Source organism: Columba livia, chromosome 2 (genome assembly GCF_036013475.1).
Source record: "Columba livia isolate bColLiv1 breed racing homer chromosome 2, bColLiv1.pat.W.v2, whole genome shotgun sequence".
NCBI lineage: Eukaryota > Metazoa > Chordata > Aves > Columbiformes > Columbidae > Columba > Columba livia.
In genome coordinates this window covers 123,181,042-123,206,774 of record NC_088603.1, presented here as the reverse complement: position 1 = coordinate 123,206,774, position 25,733 = coordinate 123,181,042, and the positions used below count along the sequence as shown (strand labels likewise).

Here is a 25,733-nt window from a genome sequence, read left to right as displayed (position 1 = left end):
ATTAACACTACCACATAAAATAATTAAAGTACGTATGACAAAATTCACTGACAGATGCACTGACATTACTGGAAGATACACAACTACGCACTAAATACTTCCTTGGCCCTGCACTGTGCTTAGCATACTCTTCTCTCACGTGGCCAGATCCTCTCTTGGCAAACCTGTTGGAAAATTTAGAAATTATCTACTGGAGAGTGACACTGATTCAAGAAAGACTCTCCAGACCGTTTTATTAATATAAATGTATCCAATACAACTTCCTTTACTTTCTGGTAGGGTGAGATGAATGATGTGATCAGGGTACCTGTGCCTGTTACAGCAGACAGAGCAAGCAACATATGACAGATCATAGTCACATTGCCTAGCTCACTGCAGGAACACAGTTGGATACTCTTGTGGTAAATATAATAGGAGAAAATAATAATAATAATTTCTATATATATACACACATATATATATTACATAAAAATAAAAATAAAAAATATAAATATAAATATAAATATAAATATAAATATAAATATAAATATAAATATAAATATAAATATAAATATAAATATAAATATAAATATAAATATCCAACAAACAAACAAACAAAGCCCAAACAGATAGCATAGAATGGAACAGAACAGACCAGAAGCCGACAGAGGTTACAGCAATCTTGTGCTGGCTCTTCACAGTATTTCCAAGCATCTAGTTTGTATCCCTAGGTGTAATAATTTCATGTCTCTTGCATGCTTGCTTCTATTTTTATTGTCTAAAAGGCAGGGAAACAATATTGTCTCTCTCAAGCATGTTTTAGATTTCATTTCTTTTGATGAAAGGCTGTTGATTCAGGTGTGTTTGAGTGAACCTGTGAATACACTGCTGACTCAGTAGTTCTTTAGCATCAATAAAATAAATGTGAAATGCATGAATGTTTTCTTTATGTAAATAATGGCTGAAATAGATAATGGTTCTGTTGTCATTTGCCAAAAAGCAGTGAAATGATAACATTGTTATCAGGAGATGTGTGCCTGAACATTTGACTTGTACCCCCTAGATTCCATTTGTCTGCTGTCAGCCTATACCTGCTGTTAAGCACTGGACACTTAAAAAAAGAGAAAAAGATAACACAAATTATTCACCATTAATTCTTTAAAATGAGTCACTATTAAAAGCTTAATTGTTTGCTGAGAGCATCCAAATTAGTGGTCTTTGCAAGATCAAACAAATTTGAAGTTATTTTTCCAAATTAAAATGGAAACATGCATCCAGAATCTACCAAATGAACATGTATGCTCCTGTAATAATAATTTTATTATCTTCAGCTTCCAGGCCAGACTTTTAATTATGACCCTTTATATCAGTGAAAACCATGTATTCAGGATTAAAAACCTATTTCTTTAACTAGTCTAGTTAAAGACTGTGGTTTGATATATTCTATGCTACAACTTTTATAAAAACCAGAGAACACTTCTAATAACACTTTTCTAATTTCATGGTTCAGTGCACAGTCAGTAAAGATTTAAATAATTCAGAAAGAAAGCCTATTCTGTTCCTTTATTAGAAGTTTGAGTCAGGCAAATTCTTTGACATTTAATGGGTTTTTAACCCTTTTAATAACTTCTTATAATAAAATTTATTGGAGGTTGTTTTAAATAAAGGGTTATTATATTAGAGTGAATAGCAGTCGGTAGTTTTTTATGATTAGTTTTGAGACCTTGGCCCTGTGTGACTCAAAGGATATTAAAACATAAAATAGAAAAGAATGTTAGTAGTCACCAAATTAACTGTGTACTAAGAATTACAGAAACTGTATATTACTGCATTTTTGTCGTTGTGTGATTGTGCTATAAAATTTTGCAGTCGAATTTTGAGTACGTAATTGTTTTAAAGGAGCTTAAGATCACTTACAGGACCAGTACTATATAAAACAACCTGAAGTGGTTTAATTTTTGACAGAATGATTTTGGTAAGTGTAGTAAATTTAATAGATTTTTTTTTTTTTTTTTTTAAGTTTAGACTTCTTTTTACTTGTGAGGTTTCTGCTGTTTAATTTTAAGACTGTTTTCCTAATCAACAGTAATTTTGAATGGTCCTTTCATTTTATCCTGAAAATGTACTGGGCATAGTATATAAAATACACTTGTGTATGATACTAGAATATTCCCCAAATACCCACTTACTTTAAAACTTAGTCTTTCATTATGCAGTTAGCTGATACAGAAGAGAATTATAAAAGGAGATGATGAAAACACACATCCCTTCCTCTGTTAGGTGGTGCTTTGAGTTATTCCTTTTAATGTCTTTTGAATGGTTCTCTGTGGTCATTTTACAGTAACCTTAGCTCTCATAACAAATCTTTCTTTAGCACTCATTCTCTTATATATGTGCTAAACATCATAGCTCCAAGCCTGACAGTGTTCAAGAAGAGACTGGACAGCACCCTCAGACACATGGTGTGAAACATGAAGTTGTCATATGCAGGGACAGGAGTTGGACTCGATGATCCTTGTGGGTCCCTTCCAACTCAGGACATTCTATGATTCTATGAAATAAAAGATTGGTTGCAGATATGATTCTCTTTAAGTCAATGGAAACAAAGATCTGAGGGTATGCAGATCTTTGGGTTTGATCAACCTTCATTCATGACAGGCCATACATACCAGTTACCAGTTTTATGCACTCTAATCAGTGAATCCTAACTTCTTGTCAGATTCTGGGCATCTAAATGTTGGGGTCACTTTTTTTTTTTCCCCTGGTGTACAAATACAGATGTTGAAGTTGCCTCATGTTTTAAGTTTTTCTCTCTGAATAATATCACCATGATGGAAAACAACACATGAAACGACATGGTTTGTTCTTAACCCAGAATCCTAACCACCAACATGCACTGAATAACCATGAGGTAGTACTGCTTAATATCAATGTGGAGGGAGTGAAATGTGTCTAAAATAGACCTTTCTGTATTTTTAGACACTCTTTTAAGTTTAAACTTAGATATGATTGCTTGCATTTTGGATCATTAAAAAGTATAAGGTTTTTTGGGTTTGCAATTGTTTATTATCACCATAAATGGTGGGCATGGTCGCTTAAACACAATTCCTTTTCTGTGTGCCACCTCTCACAAACCTGTCCGGCAATGCAATGTTGTCTTTTCTTCTCTTTCGAAACCTTGACTTTGAGAGACAAGTGATTATGTAGGAATTCTTTTTTTTTTTCCTCTCTTTTTTAATGAGCATCTCTGTGTCACTAGGAAACATCTTGCAGATGTGCATTGCCTTAAGGCAGAAGACAATTAAAACAGCTAAAATAAAAACGGTAACATTTCTAAGTGAATCTCGTGGCTTTTCAGGAGGTTGACACTATTGGGTCTAGTGCTACATCTTAATGCAGCATTACTTGGGAACAGACAAATGTTCAGATTTAATATTACACAGGTACTGGCAGCAAGTTGTCTCAGGAATATAAATGAGAATATAATTAATAACAGAAACTCCTTCGGCCTACCAAAGAATGTCTGTGATGCCTACATGGTGACTAAGGTGGATGACAACAGTAAAGAAGGAAGTACACTGTAGGTATCCTCAGAGATGAGACTTAAGATCCCTTGAGCTTTTCTCCCATAATCTTTGTTTGAATTAATTGGTTGAAACATAGCTTTATATAGTATGAAAAATCGTTGCTCTCTGACTTACCTTGACTACTTAGACAAGAAGAAAAGAACTATCAACCACTTCCACAGTATCCATCAGAAAAGTTCTTAAGAGCTCTCAGCTGGTAGAAAACTAAGCAAAAACACTGTAAGACCTGGTGGTGGTAATGGAAATAATAGCTGCAGTGACTTGATGTGAATTTGTCCAAGATACTGAAATATGTGATCTCCACTTGCTTTAGTGAGTAAACACTGTGTGTTTCTCCTTATGTTTTGTTGTTTTCTTGTCCAGAGTGTAATTCCCACTGTTTCTTGCATATACTTAGGCCTGTTGTATATACTTCACTTGGTTAAGGCAACTTGTCTTTCTTCTTTCATTTAATGATAACATTTATTATAAATAAATTTAAATAGAGAGGGACAATTTTGACTTTTATGGCTTTTGAGAGAGATGTTGCGTCAGTTCTTAATTATAACAAGAAAAAGAATATAGGAATTATTTTGCTAACAGCACATTCCTTTTGAAATTGCCTGCCTAATGCTTCTTAGAAACAAATTATTTGCTTCGTAAAGCCACCTTCTGGGATGTTAGTTAAGAGTCCTGCAATTTGACTCTTTCTGCATCTTGCATGGATTAACCAGCTTGTATCAAAAAGGCAGATTATTAGGGATTTTTTAATGCTACCTGCTATATCCTGTGAGAGATGAAGAATTCTATCTGAATGCTGTCTCAGATAAGAATATCTGTATTTTGTGGACTTTGAGGCACAATATTTCAAGAAAGATTTAGGTTATTGGACATAGTCCAGAAGACAGCAAAAAGAATGATCAGAGGTGTAGAAAACACAGCATATGAAAACAGTCTTTCAATCTTCAGGTTCAGTTGTTTAGTCTAAAGAAGAAAAAAATGAAAGGAAATTCATAATAGCCTTCTAGTGTGTACAACTCTTTCTGTAAAGAAGGAGAAAAACATTCCTCATGTCCACTGAGAGTAGAGCAAAAAGTAGTAGGTTTAAATTACAACAAAGGAGATTTAGGTGAGACATTACGGAAAAAAAGCTCTTTCCACTGTAAGGATAGTTAAGCACAAGAATTGCCTAGGGAGGTTATGAAGAGGTTAGACAAACATCTGTCAGAAATGATTTAGGTATAGCTAATCCTGCTGTGAGATAAAGTGTTGGACTAAATAACCTTTTGAGGTCCCTTCTAGCACTGTTTTCTGTGATTCTGTGATTAGGATACTGTACTCACATCGTCCTGCAGTAAGATGTTTCTGTGCAGGGATGGTATCACTGTATTCTGCCTTGCACACGTTGCTTTGTTTTTGCTTTAAGCTGATGGGGAGAATGATGGTCTGATGTTTAAAGCACTTTAGCTTTATTTTTACCACCTTATGAGCTTTAAGCAGTGCATTAGGAGCTTGTTTTCAGGCAGACAACCCTGTTCTGTTTTTGCACTAAACATGTGCCTATTAGAAGGGTTATCAGTACACACCTCAGAATTAGCAGCTTTTACTGTGTCTTTAAGTTGCAGACAGACATTTATATGGGTGGATGCTCAGTTTCTGCTTATAAGTGAAATGAAAACAGGAAAAGAAAAAAAAATAGCCATGAAAAGAAATGTATCATAGCTTCCCTGTTAGTAAAACCAAAATAAAACACATGTTCTAAAGCTGAATATAACACAAGTTGTGAAACATCCTGGAACTGACAGATGGAGAATGATATTAAAGTGCCAGATATTATCATTATTACCTCATCAGAGAGACCATTGGAGGCATCAGACTGTCCTTATCCTGTGTAACACTCAAACTCTCTAACTTTGTTCTTCCATTTGGCATTCTGCCACCCGGCAGGATTTGTATTCAGCTCTGCATTCAGCAAGAGTGTGTTCGCAATATTGCTTCTGCATACTGAATGTGGCTTCAGCACAGCTACACATTGGCGGGTTTTGTAAAACTCCATCTGGAAGAACAAGGAATAGGAAGCTTCTGATTTTAAAGTAGTTTATAAGAAATTGGTCATACTCTGCGTGCAATGTTGACTGAGAGTGTGTCTGATTAGTGCTGCTGTTCTTGCAGAGGCAAGGTCGACACGGCGCTTGAAACAGGGGCCACAGCAGTGACCCAAGTGTGTGGTCCTCATGGGTGGGACTGTTCTTGAGCCCAGCAAAGGTGATGGGACAGTTCCTGGTTTGTTGATCCTTTAGGAACCTGAAGATTCATTGTCAAGTGCTTTCCACAGCATAATCTTGTAACTTTTCACAGTTATGTGGTGACCTGCCCCTTCTCACTCAAGGAATGAGCAGTTTCCATTTTCTTAGAAAATCCCACGTTTTCACTAGGCAGGGGCAGGACGGGGGGAGGCAGGCTCTGTGCTGCCTGGCAGAAAGAGGCAAGACAGAAACTTACCTGCGGATGCAGTGCTGTGTGGATGCTCCGTGCTGAGGGCCACAGCTCTCTGTGATGGACTTGCACTGGCATATGCCCAGGTCTCACCTTTCTCTGCAGGTGGGTCCCTTAGGTGAGGCTTTCTGACTTAGCATCTAGGGAACACCTGCTCTTAAGCTGTCTCTGTGTTGCTTACTCCTGCTTTTGTGAAGGTAGCCTGGTATTCATCCAAATTAAATATTCTGAATCCCTACAAAAAGGAAAATGCCATTTTTTTTCTACTACACCAACTTGTTTGCAGTCCTTAGTATTTCACTAGTGAAGGGTTCTCTTTCAAATCTATATAGTCACCTGTTTTGTAGGTGATATATCCAGTACCGACCAGATGGTGTCACATTGTCTGAAAACATAGTGTATGTTCTGTGCGTAAGCTAAAAGTGAATACAGACTGTTTAAAAATATATATTATTTAAAGAATACAAACACAGTATGCTCTGCAGTATCTATCTGATAATATTTGAAGATTCTAATAAAGGAGGCATCATTTTAATAATAACAAATGTATTGTATTTTACTTGGGAATAAGTAATTAAAATTACAACCTTTGCCCTGCTTTGACTGAGGTAGAAACTTTGCAAGTTCATTCAAAATACAGGCAGCATTCTTAGGAGTTTCAAACAGTGCTTGTTTCCTTTCCAGAGTTCATAAAATCATTATAGTACATATTCTTATTAAAAAGCATTCTTCTCTTTCCAGCAGTTCATGAGGAACTTCATTCCCAGCCCTGATCTGGCACCAGGAGGTGCTACCCCACAAAATCCCCAGGTGTTTGCAAGCCGGGCAGAGTGGCCTCAGCCCCTGCCAGGTGGTATCTCACTGGGGGTGTCACACACCCACACAGACAGGGTGAAGGGAGGGCTTTTGGGAGGCTTTTGCATTCCTCTCCCCAGCACTGGAGGGACCAGGTGGGTTTCCATCCCCTGCCTGCCCCGGGGCAGCCCACGCTCCTGCTCCCCGTTCCCCAGCTGCTGCTCAGCCCAGCAGCTGGATCCGGAGCGAAACAGCCGAGCAGCAGCTACAGCTCCACCGGCACAACAGTTGTGATAGGGGTTGTCTGCTAAGGAGATAATGATCGCTTTCAAGGCTTGTATGTTTGACAAGGAGGGGAGCTGGTACTGGAAGGACGGGAACAAGAAATCAGTAGCAATCTTCAAAACTATAAGTATCTGCCGGGATTCAAATTTCAGCCTTCAGCTGGTTTCATACACTGCTCTGTCTCTGCTCCTCTCTTCCAGTGCTTTAGTAGTCATTAAATGAACTTGAACATGTTTGTATTGATGACCCTTTTTTACCAAAGCTATTAATTTCTAAAGCAAGATAAATACAGGCATAATTGTGATGTCACATTGTCAGAAGCCATTTCAAATCATTTTCAGAGACACATGTACATGTAAAGTGGTAAGTATGCCATAACTAATGGTATTATTAGTTTGATTTACTGCCAACCAGTCAGCTTTACAAAAATCAATCCCCAAGCTCATAAAGTATCTCCTTAAAATTTGTGATTTTTTACACGATCAATAGTAAGAGAAAAGGTGAAGTTCCAGGTTTATCTTTCTTTTTCATTGCATTACTGGTTGAAAGGTATCCTACAGATTGCTTTGATATATAGGAGTGTGTGTACGAGAGATAGCTTGCAGAAGTCATGAGCGATTAAAAGTTACAAAAAAAAAAATCTGAGTGATCTTTAGACAATTCAGATGTCATGCCTAACAAATACTGTCAGTAGAATAAATGTGGTTATGTTAATATGTTGAACCATTAACACATGTCCTTATCATAATAGGAGTTACACAATGGTAGTCCCTGTCAGATTCCACTCAATGCGTACAGCATGTTTGTCTGATACACAGAAAGACAACTATTTCATTTCAGCTCTGGACTGACACTTCCAATTTTAAATCACCCACAGAACACCTTAGCTTAAATCTGAGCTTCTCCCTGATACTCTTTGTCTTTTGTCATGTTTCCCTATGAGTACTGAAAAGACGTTATAGGCAATCTGCTGTAGTGTGTGTGTATGGTACATTTGACCTCTGGACAAGAAAGGAGTTTCATCCTCCAGTGCTTTTAATTCTTATCCTTGCAGAGACTGAATTTGTTGCTTGCTTTAAAATAGTATGTCTCGTTAATGCTAAGAAGCGGTGACCCACATAGCACAATGGATTCATTTGTCAATCCCGCGACTTCCAAGCTTTCCATTCATATATGTCTTAGCAGCAAATCAACTCAGAAATCATTTAATCAGTCTGTCAATGCATCCTTCTTGTCAGTCATCTGAATCCTGAAAATTCCAGTATCTCACTGGGAAGCATCAGGAAAAATAGATTTGGACCTAATACTAGATATTCAAATTCTGAAAACTGCAGATTGCAAATTCAGAGCTCAAACACACACAAATCCTAAGAAGAAAAATAAGATCTGTAAATTGTCTTAAATTTTGAGGATATTCAATGTCCTGGTTTTGTTTAAAACAAAAAAAAACGTGTTTGTTAAAAACCGTGACATTCGTGTTCTGTTCTGGTTCTGAACTTAAGAGTGCAAACTTGTCCCTGTTTGTTAGCATTTCTGAAATACTCTACATGGAGCTACAGAAAGCAATGCCCTTTTGTTCCCCCTATAAAGAAACAAGCTTTCATTGCTTTTTGCTATTCCCATGGGCTGAGGCTAGAGCCTGAATAGTTTATAACAGTCAGTGTTATGCAAATGTCAATCATATCCTTATTCTGTTTGTTTCGAGTATTTACATGTTTATTTAAGTACTTGCCATTTCTTTTAAGCCTTATGTAGCAAATCAGGCCAACAGAGGTCTAAAGAAACAGAGCACTTTGTTAGTGGTGTGCTTAATACAGTTTTTTTCCTCTTGTAGATGCAAGATTTACGGAATACAGAAGGAGCCCAGTATAGTTCCCATCCTCAGATGGCAACCATGAGGCCAAGGGTTCAACCTGCAGATATTAGGCAGCCAGGAATGATGCAGCACGGGCAGCTGACTACTATTAACCAGTCCCAGCTCAGTGCACAGCTTGGTTTGAATATGGGTGGAAACAATGTTCCTCACAACTCACCCTCTCCACCTGGAAGCAAATCTGCAACTCCTTCACCATCCAGTTCAGTCCATGAAGATGAAGGAGAAGATAGCTCTAAGGTAGGCTTAGATGCTAGGATTACTGTGTAAATGGTGCATATTTTTAGGATCTGCTAAATTAATTGTATGGCCACAGTTATTAAGGTGATACTTTATACTATGTTGGTGGTTGACTGAAGTGAATAAAGGGTTATGAATACATAACTGACAGTTTCCAGTCAATTCTTCAGGCAGCTTGAGTAAATGACATCATTCCTGCTTGTGAGAGCAAACTGGAATCCTGTAAAACACTAAAAGAATAGGCATTCCATTTAGGACTTAAAGGTTGCATTTTCTCACTTGCTTAGAAGGGACGTTTGTTCCCATTTGAAGATCATTTTATTGCTATAAAGAGTATGAAGAGTCTGTACAGTGTGCAAGTCTTTGCTACTTGGTCGCAGGATGAGTAAACACAACTTCATAGCAACCAGAACAGAAGGACACTACAAACTTTGAAAATCTTACCTTGAAAACCTTGGAGAGCATTGCATTTATATTCGGGAGGTGCTGACACTCCAGCATGACACATTTAAGCTTCATTTTAGTGTTAGTACAGGCATGAAGAAATAATAGTAATTTAGATTATAAACAAGACACTTATTCAAAGGATAAATGTCAATGTATATAGCAGGTTTTGCACGCAAAAACCTCTCAAATATTCGCAAATCCTGAAAACTTCCCCCAAAATACACAAGTATATTATCTGAATTTTGCAGACATGAAAGCTGAGACACAAAAAGGTTGGAATTTAACACAAAGTCATTGCATAAACCAGGAATAGTTCATATTGAAATTAAGAACCTCTTTAGCTCTATTTTGTGGTCACTACAAAATAGCAGTCCTGTTACAGCAGTCCTGTAGTGTAGTGAAGATGTTGTACCATGACCCTATCTTGTGGGGAAAAGTTTCAGACTTGTGAGTAGTGTGAAGAAAACATATTGTGAGTCAATGAGGAGGTATAATCAAGTCCAGAAATGTAAGTCTAATTTATTTTCAAATTATATTGTTTTTCATGCCTCAAGCTATAAAATAATCATGTAATTTGAGACATATGTTTTACGACATTTTGAATACATTTTTATTCAAGTTTTATTTCAGGACTTTCCCCTGATTTCAGAAACTTGAAGTTTTAAAAATTACTGAATAATTCATACATTTTAAATGAGCACTTCCTTACTCAGGGAGACTTTAGAATACAGCTATGTAAAAATAATTCCAGGCAGCCTTTTCTTTGTCAGAATAATTTATTTGCTACTCCTGTAGGTTGTGGGAGTGTGCAAGATGCTCTAAACTTCGGGAGGAAACATCCACTCAAATAATTAAGATAGGTTTTCTGCTTCTATCAAATATTTCTGTTACCTAACCCATATTTTTAATGTACTTTCTCGCTACAACACTTCATGCTAGCAAAAGAATAGGGTTGTGGTTTCATGCAGAAAGTACTAATCTGAAGGTAATAACACCAAGCACTGCAGACCAAGTAAAACTTGGTCCTTTGTGGAAGACAGTTTATGTAGTGTTCAACTTTTTAACAAGCCATATTATTTTAGAAGACTCTTTAAAATTCTCTCATGCTCAGTCTAAGAAGAAAAAAAATGAGAAAAGGCACAATACACAACACAAAATTAAGAAAAATACTGAAGAAATTAAGAAGTTAAGAAAAATGCTGAAGTTGATACGTTGCCTTTGCATTTTTTGATAATTATAATATCTCTGCTAAAATAAGTGTTTTAAAGGATATTTGACTTGGTTGATAGAGGGTTTAAGTTACTCTCCAACTAGTAGGGATCAAAATACAAGCCTAATGGGGGCAGATTGTGCCACACACATCTTCTGTGGGATTTCTTAGGTCTTCCTGAAAATGCCTGAAGTTGGCCAGCACTGGAGACAGGCAGTGGGCTGGCACGCCTGATCTGATGCGATGGTTCTGCTCTAGTTCCCTGCATAAAATAGGAGAGTGTTAGAATAATCAACGTACGAAGCTGACGTATTGTTGTAGTTAACAGTTTAGACTTCCTTGCTGTGTGACTTTCTGTCATGCTGCTCTTGCTGGAAGCTGCCAATGAGTGGATATAGATACTTAGATTAAAACAGCCACAATGGTATTAATTTTCTCAGAGCTGCTTTGAAGGCTTCTTCTCACTCAAAAAGTCCTACTCCCCATGAAAGAAGGCACTGGATGGGCAAAGCAAGAGATAGAACGGTCATTGTGTCTCATGTCAGAATCTCTTTTACCTGGATATACCTTTGTTAAATTTGGAGTTTTCTCTTTGTTTTATAAACTGTCATGTAGATGTGCGATATTAGTTAATAGATGAGGGCCAGAGCTCATTATTCAGTCCTTCAGTAAAAGTACGTGTGTTGTTGTAACGTAGTGGCTGCTGGACCTCACCACATTTGAGCAGCTTCATGGAGTCAGTAAGATGTCCCTGCCATGAGGACTTTGTAAAAAACAACTGAATTTGCCATATTGTTAATGGCAATGGTGACGTTCTCCCTATTTAACCAGCAGGAGATGTTTGCCTATGTACCAACATTGATCAGAAAAACAAAGTACTTTTTCAAATGGAAAATCACCTCAGTGTCAGATGACCGTCATTAGCTTATACGAGCTGAATGCCCAGTCTGATGTGTGAAAGAGAAGCCACTGGTCCTTCAACAGCACATTTGGTAGAGAAATCCCTAATAACTATGCCTATTTCTGGCTAGAGAAAAAAAAATAAAAAGTCTTAGTGTCCTGTTCATGTTTGCATGAATTTATAGAAAGAGGATGACAGAAGGTATGAACAAATATGTTCATTATATAAATTTGGACTAGAAATATAATTGTATCCCTAGTGAACTGCTGATTTCTGTGTATGGAGGAAAGGACCATTTCAGTTTAACATGCGTATTCCAAATGCCAGTAATAAGGAAACTTTATAAACTGATGTAATTGTTCATGTACTGAGTTTCTTGGATGTTTGCTCTATGGTAAATATTGAGATTGTTGTAAGCCTTATCCAACATACACAGAATTAGTGGCAGCAGCTGCTAAATATTTTTTTGGCAGTACTCATTCTCATAAAGGCTCTTTCATATAGGCCTTTTGGACTTTAAACATCAAATGTTCCCTTGCACAAAAAAAAGGGAGAGGAACTGCATTATAGAGGACTCGGTTGTCCTACACACTGTTGCTCTAAAAGCAAGGAAGCTGAGATGGATTGACTGTAAGGTCAGTGACAACCAGTAGCATAATTATAAGCCTGTGTATAGCCAGTCAGAAAGCTGCTAGGCACATGGAAATGTGTAGTCTCAGACCAAGCGTATTGTTTCTGCAAATGATGTACGTCCCTAAGTCTCCTTAATTCTTCTAAATCTAGTATGTGGGACTATGGTTAGAAGAAGCAAACAGGGTGAATTTAAAAATCAATAGTTTTAAGTAACTACAAAAACATTCTAAACAAAGTGGCCAATTACCACATGCTTTATTCTGGCCACCTCAACATTGGAGTATTATGTTTATGTAATCCTTGCCATAATTCATACTGTTGGATCATTAAACATGTATTCGGTTATTGCCAAGCATAATTGAGAGCTGCTGGAAGCATTACTGGTTTGCGAATATGCATTTCTTCATAGATGGATAACAGGGTTTTCTTCCATGTTCATTTGAATATCACTTATGAGAAAACTTCAAATAATGTATTTTAGAGGGGAGATAGTGAAAGGACTGCAAGTGGCAAGAATTAACTAACAGAAACATGATTACTAAAGAACTGCTGCAGCATATTCTCTTTATGTGGCAGAGGTTTTACAATATTTACTTTATATGATAAGAGTTATAAGTAGAATTCTATGTTGTCTGTTCAGCCTATTATGCAGATGGTGCTTGATTAAAATCTATTTTAAACTACAGCGATTACTGCAAGATAGTGTGCATAAAACAGCTCTCCTAGCTCCATTAAAGGCTTTGGTACTATTGCAGTTTATTTTAAATATGCTTATAGACATTTCCCAGCTTCTCAAGGGACATTTAGATATCAACGATGTGCCTTACTTGATAGTTCTAAATCCTACACTAGATATTCTTGTGATCTATTATGTGTGCAACATGGTTAATGTACACTTTTTTAAAGTGAAAGATTATTGCTTTCTTGTGATAAATAAGTTAAATACATCACCATAATTAAGCAATAAGCCATGACAGGAGGTGGATTACCATGAGCTAACTATACCTCCAGGGATTTTGAGGCATAAGTCTATGCCTAGCAGAATATATATGGTTTTTATTTTATTTCCCATCTGTCTCTGCTTTGGTGGTTAGAAGTGGAGTCTATGAAGCTGATAGACTGATGGGAGCATAAGGTAGGCCATCATCTCAGCCATTTGCAAGGTTATTAGTACTGGAATTCTGGTATTCTTTTTATTTCGTTATTTTCATATAAAACAAACAGAATTTCCCCTGTGAGTACTCTCTTTTTAACAGTGCGTTTTTGAAGTCTCTTGATCATTCAGGTCAGAGAATAAGATTTTAGAGCTGTTCTGAGAGCAGTTCACCAGAAGACTTCTTACTCAAGTTTCTGTAGCATATCACCTAGTTTAAGGGTAGTTTGTAAGTAATGTGGTATTCTGATATACAGAGAACTTTAAATCTTATTGCTCAAAAAATACTCTGAAAAGAGGAAGACATTAGTAAATGATAGAGGTAAAATTTTAACTATAGCCAAAATTATTGTCAAGCCTCCTTGCTCATGGAGTTTGCACGGAACTGTCTGAAGAGTTTAGACTGATATTGCCAATTAACTAGGGAGCCGTAGTTAATTTCTATTTAGCTGATAGTTTTGTGTACCCTATAGAAAGAAATAATAGCAAGAGACTAAAAGTTGAATAAGTTAATAATGGGTAGCTCGCTGCTTCTGTTTTTCCATATTTTCCAAAATGCTGACAATAGGCTCCACATCCATTAACCTCGTATTAAAGATGCATCTATTGTAACATAATGCTCAGGAAACAAGCAACTTCCTTTTCAAATTGTGGTCATCACTTTGTTGCTGTGCTTAGTAAGCCACAGAGATCCAGGTTGTTCACTGTAGTCACCTGGGCCCTGTTGGATGGGACACAATGATATTTATATAAAAAACAAATAAACAAACAAAAAAGCTTTTTCTCAAAATGAGAATTTCCAGCCATTTTCCTCAGTTTCACTGATTTGAATACCTGTGTTATCTTGTCTCACTTTATATGCATTATTAAAAAATAATAATAGAAGGATGTGATAAAAGTAGATACTTAGCCTAGAGCATACCTTTTATGCTCTTGATCTTCTCATATTTCAAAACACTTATGAAGCACAGTACTCTGGCCATGTCAACAAGAGAAAAGAACCTTTGAACCCTCTGGTAAGATCACACATCATTGCTACAGGTATAGTGAATTAAGTGATCATACCAAGAGAACCTGCATTGCCATGGAGCTCCGTTGAAGAATCAGGACAGTGTCCCTTTATGTGCTTGTAAGTCACCTAGGATAGTAAGGTGCTTTGGTAATCAGGATCTCTGAGCAAAGTGTAATTGCATTTAAAAAATTTGCACTAATGCTCATGCAGCCTTTTTCAGGTGGTACACAAATAATGCACATGCACTTTTCTGCCACTTAATGCAGATGGATCAGAACTGATCCTCCAAAGGGATCTGAAGTGTGCCTACTAGTAGAGCTTTGTTTCTTCAGATTTTAAGTAGAAGTTGGTCAGGGGAATGTCCATAACTTGGATCGTTGTGTTCACAATCATATTCTCTTCAAATTCCCTGGGAGGTGTCCCACCAGTTGCAGTATAAATGGAGTTGAACACTAGTCTGGGGTGGTTCTGGGAAAGGGTAAGGATAAGGTAGAAATGACAGTGACCCTGCTGTCTGCAGGTGGTTCATGTCGTTGAACTGGTGGTCAGGCTATAATGAAACTAATTTCATTTGAATTTACTCATTAAATGGATGCTATAGCCATTGCCAATAAAACTTAGAAGAGGTGAAAAGATGACCAAAATTCTATGAGATTATAACAATAATAGGAAAGCAAAATATAACGCACTTTGAGGGAAAAAGTTACGTGATCTGGAATCCTTATCACTTCTATACATTTGACTAAGTCAGATAGTGTCAACATTAGGATTACCAAAGGTGGCAATTAAAATGCTATTTTTGCATGCAAAATCCAAAATCTCTGTGTATCACAGAAGCTGTAAGGATGGATGGACTGAATTAAATTGTCTTTTTTTATAGTACTTTTCTAATTTTATTTTACAGGTCAATGGTGGAGAGAAGAGACCTGCTTCAGATATGGGAAAGAAACCCAAAACTCCCAAAAAGAAGAAGAAGAAGGACCCAAATGAGCCACAGAAGCCTGTGTCTGCCTATGCATTATTCTTTCGAGATACTCAAGCAGCCATCAAGGGCCAAAACCCCAATGCTACTTTTGGTGAAGTCTCTAAAATTGTAGCTTCAATGTGGGACGGCTTAGGAGAAGAACAAAAGCAGGTACAAAATGTGCTGTAGCTTAGAGGCTTTGTTTCAGGAAAGTGTTATCAGGGTCATCTAAGCACTGAAGGCAGCTTCTTTTGTTTGCTGGATGAAACTTGAATATGTGCCATCTCAGGAATATGATTTAAAGAGACTGAGATAAGGAGAGTATTGTTTCATTTCTGTATGAAACTACTGAAAGAGGTTTTTGGGGAGGTTTGGCACATGATACAAGCTTTAGGATTGTATTTAGGATTCTTTTATGCGGAATTTGGTGGGCCATGTGTATGACAGTGTGGTGTAGTAGGACCTTGCTACCAAAAATCTTATCTGTGCAGTAAGACCTGACATATATCTGAGCTCCCAGTTCCAGATGTTTCCCTATCCCACAATGCCAGAAGGGGAACTGGGCTTATGTCTTCTCCTGACCCACCTGGCTTTCATGAAATATTTTACAGATGTGTTGACCCAAAGAGACCTACATTGGACCCTGGCAAATTGACAGTGTTCCAGGGTATTGTTCAGTATACATGTGGGCTATGGAAGTCACATCCTGTAGTTACTTCCATCTTCCGTGGAAAGGCCTTGGTTCTGAAAAGAGGTCAGTGAAGCTGGATCTGAACCTTTGCAAAAATCCTTCTGAGTCAGTCAGTTGCTCTGTAAAAGTGGGCAACTCTGGAAGCTCATCACATTCCTGTGGTGATGGCTGGCAAATAACATTCCTCCTGGTTGTAGCATACCCTTGCTTTTCTGTTGTTATTGGTTGCGTTTTTACAAAATGGATTGTATAGATAAAGAAATTAGAACTTTGAGAAAGAAATAGATGTGGAGGGAAAGGTTATGCTGAGTGAGATTTAAATTGGCTGTAGGAGACCTGGGCAAGGGTTGATGTCAGCACAGAGGGAGCAAAAGTACTGGGATAAAACCACATATCATTCAATCACAATGAGCATATCATTATTACACAATCATAGTTTAAAAGGTTGAGAAATAAAAGGAAATTATTGCTATGATTTTTTGGCAGGTAAAATCACTTGGACTTTAAAAAAAATTTTTATTGATGGTGTGGGTACATCTAGATCCCTGTTGAAGATCACAGTGTAATAAGAATCAAGATTTGGCACTCATTGACTAAGAAGAAAAAACACTTTCTCTATTGAGTGTCTGCCACTGAATAGGGTCAGCATTTGGAAGGTATAGCTGGAGGAAAGATAACTTTCCACACACAGGGATCAGAGATTTCACTTGGCCTGGTACATTAGTGTTATTGTGTTGTGTTATCTCTTCCTTCTGCCTTTTATAATAAGTCCGGCTAAGGCCAAGGTATTGTCCTTGATCTGACAGGTTGTTTAGACCTTTCCAGTACAGCAGTTTTCTTGTAGTCGAACATTACTTTTGGGGACCATGATGATGACTGTTTACATTTGACTCAGAAAAATACTGACTATGGTCTTAGTTAAGTTCACAAACAAGAGCTTTTGATGACATTCTTCTTTGTCCTGCATACCTACCCAGAATCACTCCCCATGTTGAAAAGTGCACACACACATACCTCAGGAGTGCTCCAAGTAGTTAGATCTGTGTCTTGGACCCATCTCAAGTGTCTGTGGGATCATGGATCCAAGTTTTCCTGAAATGGTGAAAAGCAGAGCCCTGGACTTCTCAGGAGTTTGTTAATCTAGTTAATCTTATATCTCTCTAGTGATGAGACCAAGCATGATCTTGTGCTTGGTTTTCTCCACCATTTTTCATAATTTGTGACTGTTGCAGTGGTGCAGTTTTTCTTCCATAATATTTGCTCCACTTACAAAGCAGAAGACTTGACTTCATGAATAATAGTCCAAGACCACATTGTGGAGATAAACCTAGAAGACTACAAAATGCACATTTCCTTTGAACTTGTCATGTTAGTAGTACCAGCAGAAAATTGAGATCTTCCCATAGAATGGTGTTTAAGAAAAGTACATAAAACCCTAAGATTTCCAGCTTTAACTTGGAATTCCTATTCATGGTTGAAAGCATTAATTGAATAATTCCTACACTGGAACAGCAGAACAAAATTTATTTTCCTTATCTCTGTTGTCCTTAATTTAAGTTGGAAGACATCAAAATGATGTGTTATGGAATCCACATGACACATCCAGGAAAAAATGGCTGCAACTAGATTTTAAGCCAGTTATTCCAAGAGTTTGCCTATCTTTGTTGCTCTTAGACTCATTTTGCCTATTCATTATCATCTCTTAAACACATTGTTAAAAGTCTGGGCCTGGGCCCTTTCTAATGTGGCACTGTACAAAAAGAATAAAAGATATTCCCTATTTAAAAAAAAATAGCAATCCTATTTTCTAGAATAAATTTAAACTCATTCTTTATTCCATTAGGGATCTAATAGTACAAAGGAATTATTACAAGACATCTTAACTGACTAGATAGTCTGTATTTTAAAGGCCCAATTTTTCAGATCCAGTGCATTAGTAACTGTTATGAAACCTATGTCTCTAGTAGGAAAATTGGACTCTAAAAATACAAATGATTAATGTAGCATTTGGAATTTGGCATTGAAGAAGCTTCAGAAATTCAAAAATAGTTAAATAAAGAAACAATAACATCAGTAGAAGAATACTTTATTGATGAATTATACTTGCTGAAAAGGATTCAATTATCATAAAGCTTCTGGCTTTTATGTTTTGGAAGCTAATGCTTATTCTGGAATTTAAATAGAATTATGTTTCCAAATTATGTTTCCTGAATTGGAACTCCTTTTACTATTTAAATAGTAAATATAACTGAATCAGAAAGTAGAACATAATGCAGCTATTGAGAAAGAAGAATAACCTCATGTTCTCATGCCGAAATGAGATCTTCTTTGTTCCTATGACCTTAGCCAGCTTTTTCTGAAATGCATAGAATTCTTCTTGTTTATTCCTGAAGACTGACCACAGAATAAATAAATGTATTGAAACTTAGTACAGTAACAACCTAAGGGCAGTATATGTGTGTCCAAGCCTTTGCAAAAAAAATTTGATAACCTGACATAGTAGACTGTAGCTTAAAAGTGTTTGTGCAAGACCCACGTATGTTTTTCAAACTGTAAACAAACTAGGAAAATGTTGTTTGAGAAAACAGGATTTGAGTGACAAAAGAGGAAGTGTTGTAATGAACTAGATGATGGTGGATGCCTTACTGAAGTTAGGGGGGAGTTCTACTTAAAATGTGTCACACTCTGGGGCTCTTACTGTGAGAATATCACAGTTTATTAGATTAAAGCAGATACTAGTGTACTTGCACTCTCATTTAACGATATGAAGACATTTGCATTTTTGGGTCATATGGTATAACTGTTCCCATTAATTTCTGAGCATCCAAGGGCCATTTGCAAACAACGCTGGTGTATGCCTGTGTTTTGTGTGTCCAAACCGATATACACAGAGGAGTCTAGAAATTAAAGGGACTTTACTGGTCATGGTGGACTTTATCATGGTTTATTCTCATATTCTGAATTGGGTACAAAAATTACACATGATCAGAAGCAGGTATTGTGCCCTTCATTTTTCACTGTAAATGTTTTCTAAAACTGTTCAGGTTAATAAACCTGTGAATGGAAAGCAGCTCTAGAAGTAGTATGTTGGGGTATCTTCTCAGCGCTGTAGCCATAGGATATTTTCAGTGGCTTTTCTAGTTCCTCTCTTATGATCACAAGCACTGTTTTCTCCTTAGTCAGTACTATACTTCTGTGCATCCCATTTTTATAGCTTATTTATGTACATCTTTGCCCTTTGCACACATTTTTACTGTGGAGGGGAGAAAAACAGCCCCCAGGGAAGAGGGTTCAGCATGCTAAATGGTTGAGTCTCTGGCTTTCAGACAGAACACTGGTTCAAACTGGGTAAAAAGGCTACTTAGGTCATTTTCTGTCCTTAGATGAAAAAGGAAAGTCATTTTAAATCAGTACCAGATGTGTGTGTACTAAATGAACCTTAAGTTTCTAATTGGAGTCCTAGTAAAGCTGTAATGGATGTGGCAAATTACAAACAAAATGTTCTTGTTTACATTAGTCTAACTTTAAAACTTCAGCCAAAGGCCTTAATAAATGTGCTATTATTCTAAAAATGGAATTGAATGTCTATTCAACATTCAACAAAATTAATCTCTGGTGTAACTTCAGTGACTTAACTGGAAATCTAGTAGGAATTAATCTGGCCTCCTATGAACAGTTTAGTGTGTGTATACACATGCGTGTGTCTCTGTGTGTATGTTTTTCTGTGTGTTTACTTCTATGTTGCACTGGCCTTGCAGCGGAAAAAAAGGATGGATTCACCTAGGGGACCCAAAACTTAATGATCAGAAGGAGCAGGCAAAGCGACTGTTTGAGTGCTGTAACATATGCCGTCTTTCAGGCTGCATAATTCATACACAGTAGTATTAGCTGCAACAGTTCAGCTCGATAGCAACACCTCATTATTTTATCCCTCAGTATTTATTCCTATGTTTGACGCCTCATGAAATTACTGTTAATGTGTTTATATAAGGGCAGATCTGACACAAGTGGGAAGAATTTAATTTCCCACTCATTCTTTCCTGCTGATGTGTCCTCTTCCCCTGGTAGAAGTGGCAAGTGTAAATAGTTAATTTGCTTCAATTATGAGCCTGTCCTGCTAAATTAGAAGCAGCAGGGATATGAAGAGCCAGAATTATACTTATGAGGCAGCTGACAAATCCTCAGAGCTCACAAAATCAAATCATTTACTCCTCATTGGTGCTCAAAGACCCACTAGATAAAAGCTGCAGTTTATTCTTTAACATCTGATGGAACTTGGATTGTATGTTACCAATACTTAAGTAAATTGAAGTCCTCGTGCATTAGTGTCAACGTTGCGGTGCTGTTACCATTTTTGCTACAACCCACAAGCTTTCAGGGATTTATATTTGGTCACTAAAAATAACCCAGACCGATTTGATCATGAAAAATAACAAAATGTGTTTTATAAGATTCTCTTTTGATCACAGGGAAGTTTTAGAGGTACCAGCGCATAATCCAGCATCAACATGAATCAGGCAGATGAGGAAGGGGTTTACAAATAATGCTGGCCAACACTTCATGACTCCAGAGGTTCTCTTGGGACGTGAGATACCCCAAGTCAGATCAAAATGAATCCATGATCAGTGTTTCAAGAGGCCTTGGCTCTGCTTGGCCTCTGGCGACACCTAACCCAGCACCTCCTCCCTCCTGGGGTGCAATGCCGTAACTGTCCCATCACTTGACGTGACAAAGGAGCTCATCCCACGGGTGGAAGAGCCGTCGTGTTCCTGTTGTGTAGCCCTGCATGTGGGGTGCCTGGTGTCAGGACATCAGACAGTTCAGAGACTGCAGTGTGGCTGCTGAAATAGCTCCAGAGGATACACAGGCCATAAGATCAAGGTGTTCAATAACAGTCTGAAAACATAAATTTACAGTTTGTTTACTCTCATATATGCTCTTATACTCATGCAGGTATTTGTTTATCTACTTCTTGTTCCCTCTTTAAAAAGGGCCTTTTTTTAATTATTGTTGTTATCTCTGCACTAATGAAGCATTCTCCAAGGAACAACTTTAATATTTTTGTAAGAGGATGAGGAATGTACCTTCAGTTTAGTAGATAAACAGCGATGCAAGGTTTAAATTTAGCTTTGTTTTATTTTTCTAATTGACAATAGGAAGCAAAGGCACATCTGTGCGTGTACACTGTCGAAGTGAATTACAAGCAAAACGGACTCAGGAATAGGCACAACAGACAGCAATCCTACACCTCCCCTCCCAGCTACCTGCACCAGCAAAGTCGCTTTTACCAGTATTGCACCTTAGGCCTGCTTGGGAGATCCACTGTTGTAACTGATGAATTTCTGTACTGAAATGGGTTCTCCTCTTTGAAGCTCTAGACAAACGTGCAGAGTTTATACCAACTGCTCCTCACCCTGGTGTCTGCTCCTTCTCCCTTCATCTGCAAGCAGCTGGGCTTAATGAGCTGGAATACAAATGGGCCAAGAATAGGCACACATGCGCACAATCTCGTGTATGTATATGTATGTACATATATTTATGTTTATATCATCATAATGTTTTATTGCCCTGGTTTCCATAGGACCAGACTGTGAAACTCTAAACTCCCACTGGTTTCAGAGGGGGGAAGTGTCAGGCCCCCTGTTCACAATGCGTTTTTGCTGCAGGACTTCTGGCAGCAGACGTCTCCCTCTCCCACCCATGGCTGGGCTGAGCAGGACAACGCTGTGCACTCAGGATGGGAAACCTTCCCCTCTGCTGCAAAATAAATACAATTAATGTAGGTCACCATGGGAGCTGCTGCATCTTACTCTGTATAGGGTAATCCAGGCTATCGTCTGCTGGCCTCCTGCCCAGCCCACCTGGCAGCTTGGTCTTCCTGGAGCTCCCAGAAGCACTGAAGTAGCAAGGAACGTCAGGCAGCCCCTCTGACCAGGGTGAATTTCTGACATCCATTTGCTGCATACAACAGACACAACTTCTAGAGAAATACTGCATGTGGATGCCGAGTTATGAACATTAAGTGTAATTTGCCTTCTTGTTGTGCTTGGAAAGAGCTGGGCCAAAAGGACCCTGGCTTCCGAGTACTGCTGCAGCAAAATGCATAAACAATAGCCTCAGTTTTCTACCTGCTCTTCTTCCCCACCCTTTATCCATACATTTGAGCTTGATAGGAATGAGGCTTTAAATCATTTTCATACAAAACTGGATTTAGGCACAATTATTATGCTCCATTCAGGCTCACATCCTTATTAAAAACAAACAAACAACCCCCAAAACAAACAAACAAACAAACAAACAAAACCCACCACCACAACAACAAAAAACTAGCAAGTGCAAATAATCATCACTTAAATCATATGTTTAATGTCATTTGGTTTGTACCCAACTTTCATCCAACATGCTTCTGATAAAATGTACGGTCTCGCTCCCGTAAGCTGCAAGCATGAAGACTATAAGGTCAAATTTCGGCCTGGCACAAATGGCTGCAATTTCCAGTCATCTCCATCAAGTCTCACTGTTTGTGCTAGAGCTAGATTTGGCCTGTGATCCTTCCCCTGCATGCCAGAAAGACTGAATTCTTTCCCCTAAGCCTCTAATATGTCATCAGTGTCTTTCGTGCTCTACAGTCAAAAGAGACTGCTGAGCCATATAACTAGCCCTGGGCCTCTTTCTGTTCCTGTATGTACTTAGATTAAAAATCAAATGGTAACATATTTAAGTATCTATTAAGCAATTCTGAGTATTTCTTTTTCCTGACTGCTGTGGGAATATCTATTTCCATATTCTAGACGATGGTGTGCAGCTCTAGATGCCTTTGCTGCGAAATCAGAAGATTAAAGCTAGAGATATATCTCCCACTTGGAAAAAATACAAGTTTTCTCTATGAGCTTAGGTATGTAGGGCCAGGAATGACAATCTGAATGTGGAGTTTAATTTTGGATTGCAGCCTGCTGTATTTTATCAGATGCCTTTCCTGTAACTGTAGCCTCTGAAAATGACACTCCCATGGGTAATAACGCTGCAGAGACCAAAAAGACAAAATCGGTCATGTTGCTTTTTGATTTGCTATTTTTGCATATACCTTTTTTGGGGGTTTATGGAACACTTCCATCAAAACTAATGTGGGCACCTTTACATCATTTTAAAATGACAAATATAACTTGCTTGCAAGTGTCAGCTCTAAGGAGACATCCCCAAGATAAACTGAAAACCTCCCCTTCTTTGTCATCCTTGTACCAGCTATTTAGGCAAAGCCAGGAAAGTAGCATGGTTCTTCATAATGTGCTTTGTCAGCTAGGAGACACAAAGCTTTTTCAGACTACCATGACGCACAAATTCTGAAAGTCTCTTTTTCTCCTGAGAGCAGCAGTCAGTTTAACTCACTGTCTCCAAGTCTCTGGTATCAAAGCGGACTGTAGTTATTGGTGCCTTCTTCCATTAGCACCTGATACTCAAAACTAAGGACGTGTTTGCAGACATTTGGGTGCCTGTTTTGGCTCTTGTGATGATGACTGGGGGAAGGGAGAAGTGTTCCTCTAAGGGAACAAGGGTGCAAGCCACACGGGACAGGGTAGGAGTCCTGCTGCATATTGTGTTGTAATGTGCTCATAATCCTCCACAAAGAAGTTGAGAGGAAGTTAAAGGGACAAGATGACTAACAAGAACAAAAACTTGGCTTGAGGCATTACAGGTTTATATATATATATATGTATGTATCAGTGATGAGTTTCATATTATGCAACATGTAGAATAGCACTGGAGACACAAAACCTGCCTTAAGGAATTTCATTCAGGAAGATAAGAACTAACCAGCTGTTAAAATACATAAAACAAAACGTGACCAGAAGTTGGCATCATAAAAGAGAAGTGCAGATATTCTACTCTGGTTTTAATTTGGTAAACCTAGTATTTGTGAGTGCCTGTGGCTAACCCTATAACCCACAACCCTTCTACCTCCAAATGACAGCAGTCAGTTTAAGGGTGTGTATCACTATTAATAGAAAGAGTTCAGCCCTATGTAGGATACTACAGCACTTGTAGCCCACATGTACGGCCAGCCCAGGGAACTTGAGCTGAAGGGCACCAGAGCAACAGTCCAGGGGTTGGTACCACCCTTTTAAGTTACAACGGGAGACCCCAGGGCATTCGTGGGCATTTGTTTACCCTGGTGGCCTAATTCAAATGCTGTCATATATACTTACTTGCACAAAGTCAAGTTTCATGCTTCTTTCAGAAAGTATTTCCTATATTGCTGCATGTTTTGCTAAACAGTGTAAGGGAACCTGAAGCTACTTTACTGGGTGTACTTTGGAAATGTAATTAAATAGTAAACAAAGAACCATGTATTATGCTGTGTAAATTTACATTGACAAAGCACAGTAGGAAAATAACGCCAGCAGCTTCCATTTGTAGACAAATGAATGTAATCTTGGTGGTTTGGGGTTTCTACAACAAGCTGAAGAGAATAAGAATAAATTAAGCTGACCCACCCTTCATATTCAGAAATATGGTTTTTTTCTGCCAACATTCAATTTCAACAACCAGGACAATATAAAAAATAAAATATTGTGTAAGTAAATAAATCTGCTGCTGAATCAGAATGGGCCTTTACTGCCTGAATGACAATCAGTTGACATTCAATTATCATGTTAATTGAATTAAAGCAAGCTAGAAATGACTTAATTCCATAAGTATATGCTTCCGTCAAGTTACTTATTTAGTAATTGTTGCTTGCTTAATGGAGGAGGGGAAAATGACCTTAGAAAAGATTTCTGAGGTGTTAAAATTAAATATTGCCACTATACACTGTAGATAAGCAGCAGAACAGAAGCCTGCTTCTTGTTGCAGGAAAAATGTTAAATATATTATTGGAAATTATGCGTTTCATAATTTGGCACTGTCTTTAGCATGAAGCTCAAAAGAGCTTTAGCCATCTTCTAGAGCACACTTGAATGATGACACAAGTCGTCTTCCTCCCCAAAAGTGCTGCAAGGAGGCAACTCTGTTATACTTACTACAACGCAAAACTATGAGCGCTAAAAATTCTCACAGCTGACTTGTTTATACCTGTTTCAGGTTCTGCTGTTAATGCTGAGGACACTCCCCCCTTTTCTCTGCCTTTGTAAGCCCTCAGTACAAGTCCAGTCTAGCACAAGGTCAGTGAACTGGTACCTGCTGCCAGGGCCACAGTGGGAGCTCCAGCTGTTGTCCTCAGAGGACAAGCCGATGGCCTTGCAAAGACCAAGCAGGGTGAGCTGACCACCCTCTAGACAAGCCAGCCTGCAGGGACCATTCTGGCCAATGCAAAACATCAGAGCAGGCTGGAGTCATCAAAAACCTTTCCCCATCCAGGACGGACTTTTTTTTACTATAATGACCATCTACTATATGATTAATGTTTTGATACCATGGAAGACGTAGTGTTTGTGTGACTGTTGGCTCATCAGAAGACCAAAGAATAGAGGGCAAGACAATGTGTACACTGA

General features: G+C 38.1%; 1 protein-coding gene across 4 annotated transcripts in view; it reads left to right on the top strand.

Moving 5' to 3' along the window:
* The window catches only part of TOX (thymocyte selection associated high mobility group box), a 217,646-nt gene that overhangs the window by 165,190 nt on the left and 26,723 nt on the right, over positions 1-25,733 (top strand). For 3 of the 4 annotated variants that reach the window (XM_005506487.4, XM_021292927.2, XM_021292928.2), the window contains exons 4-5: positions 8,956-9,234; positions 15,495-15,725. In XM_005506487.4, the coding sequence (XP_005506544.1) occupies positions 8,956-9,234; positions 15,495-15,725 (510 nt within the window). The remainder of the gene's footprint in view (positions 1-8,955; positions 9,235-15,494; positions 15,726-25,733) is intronic. The other variant, XM_065053618.1, reaches the window with a different exon arrangement.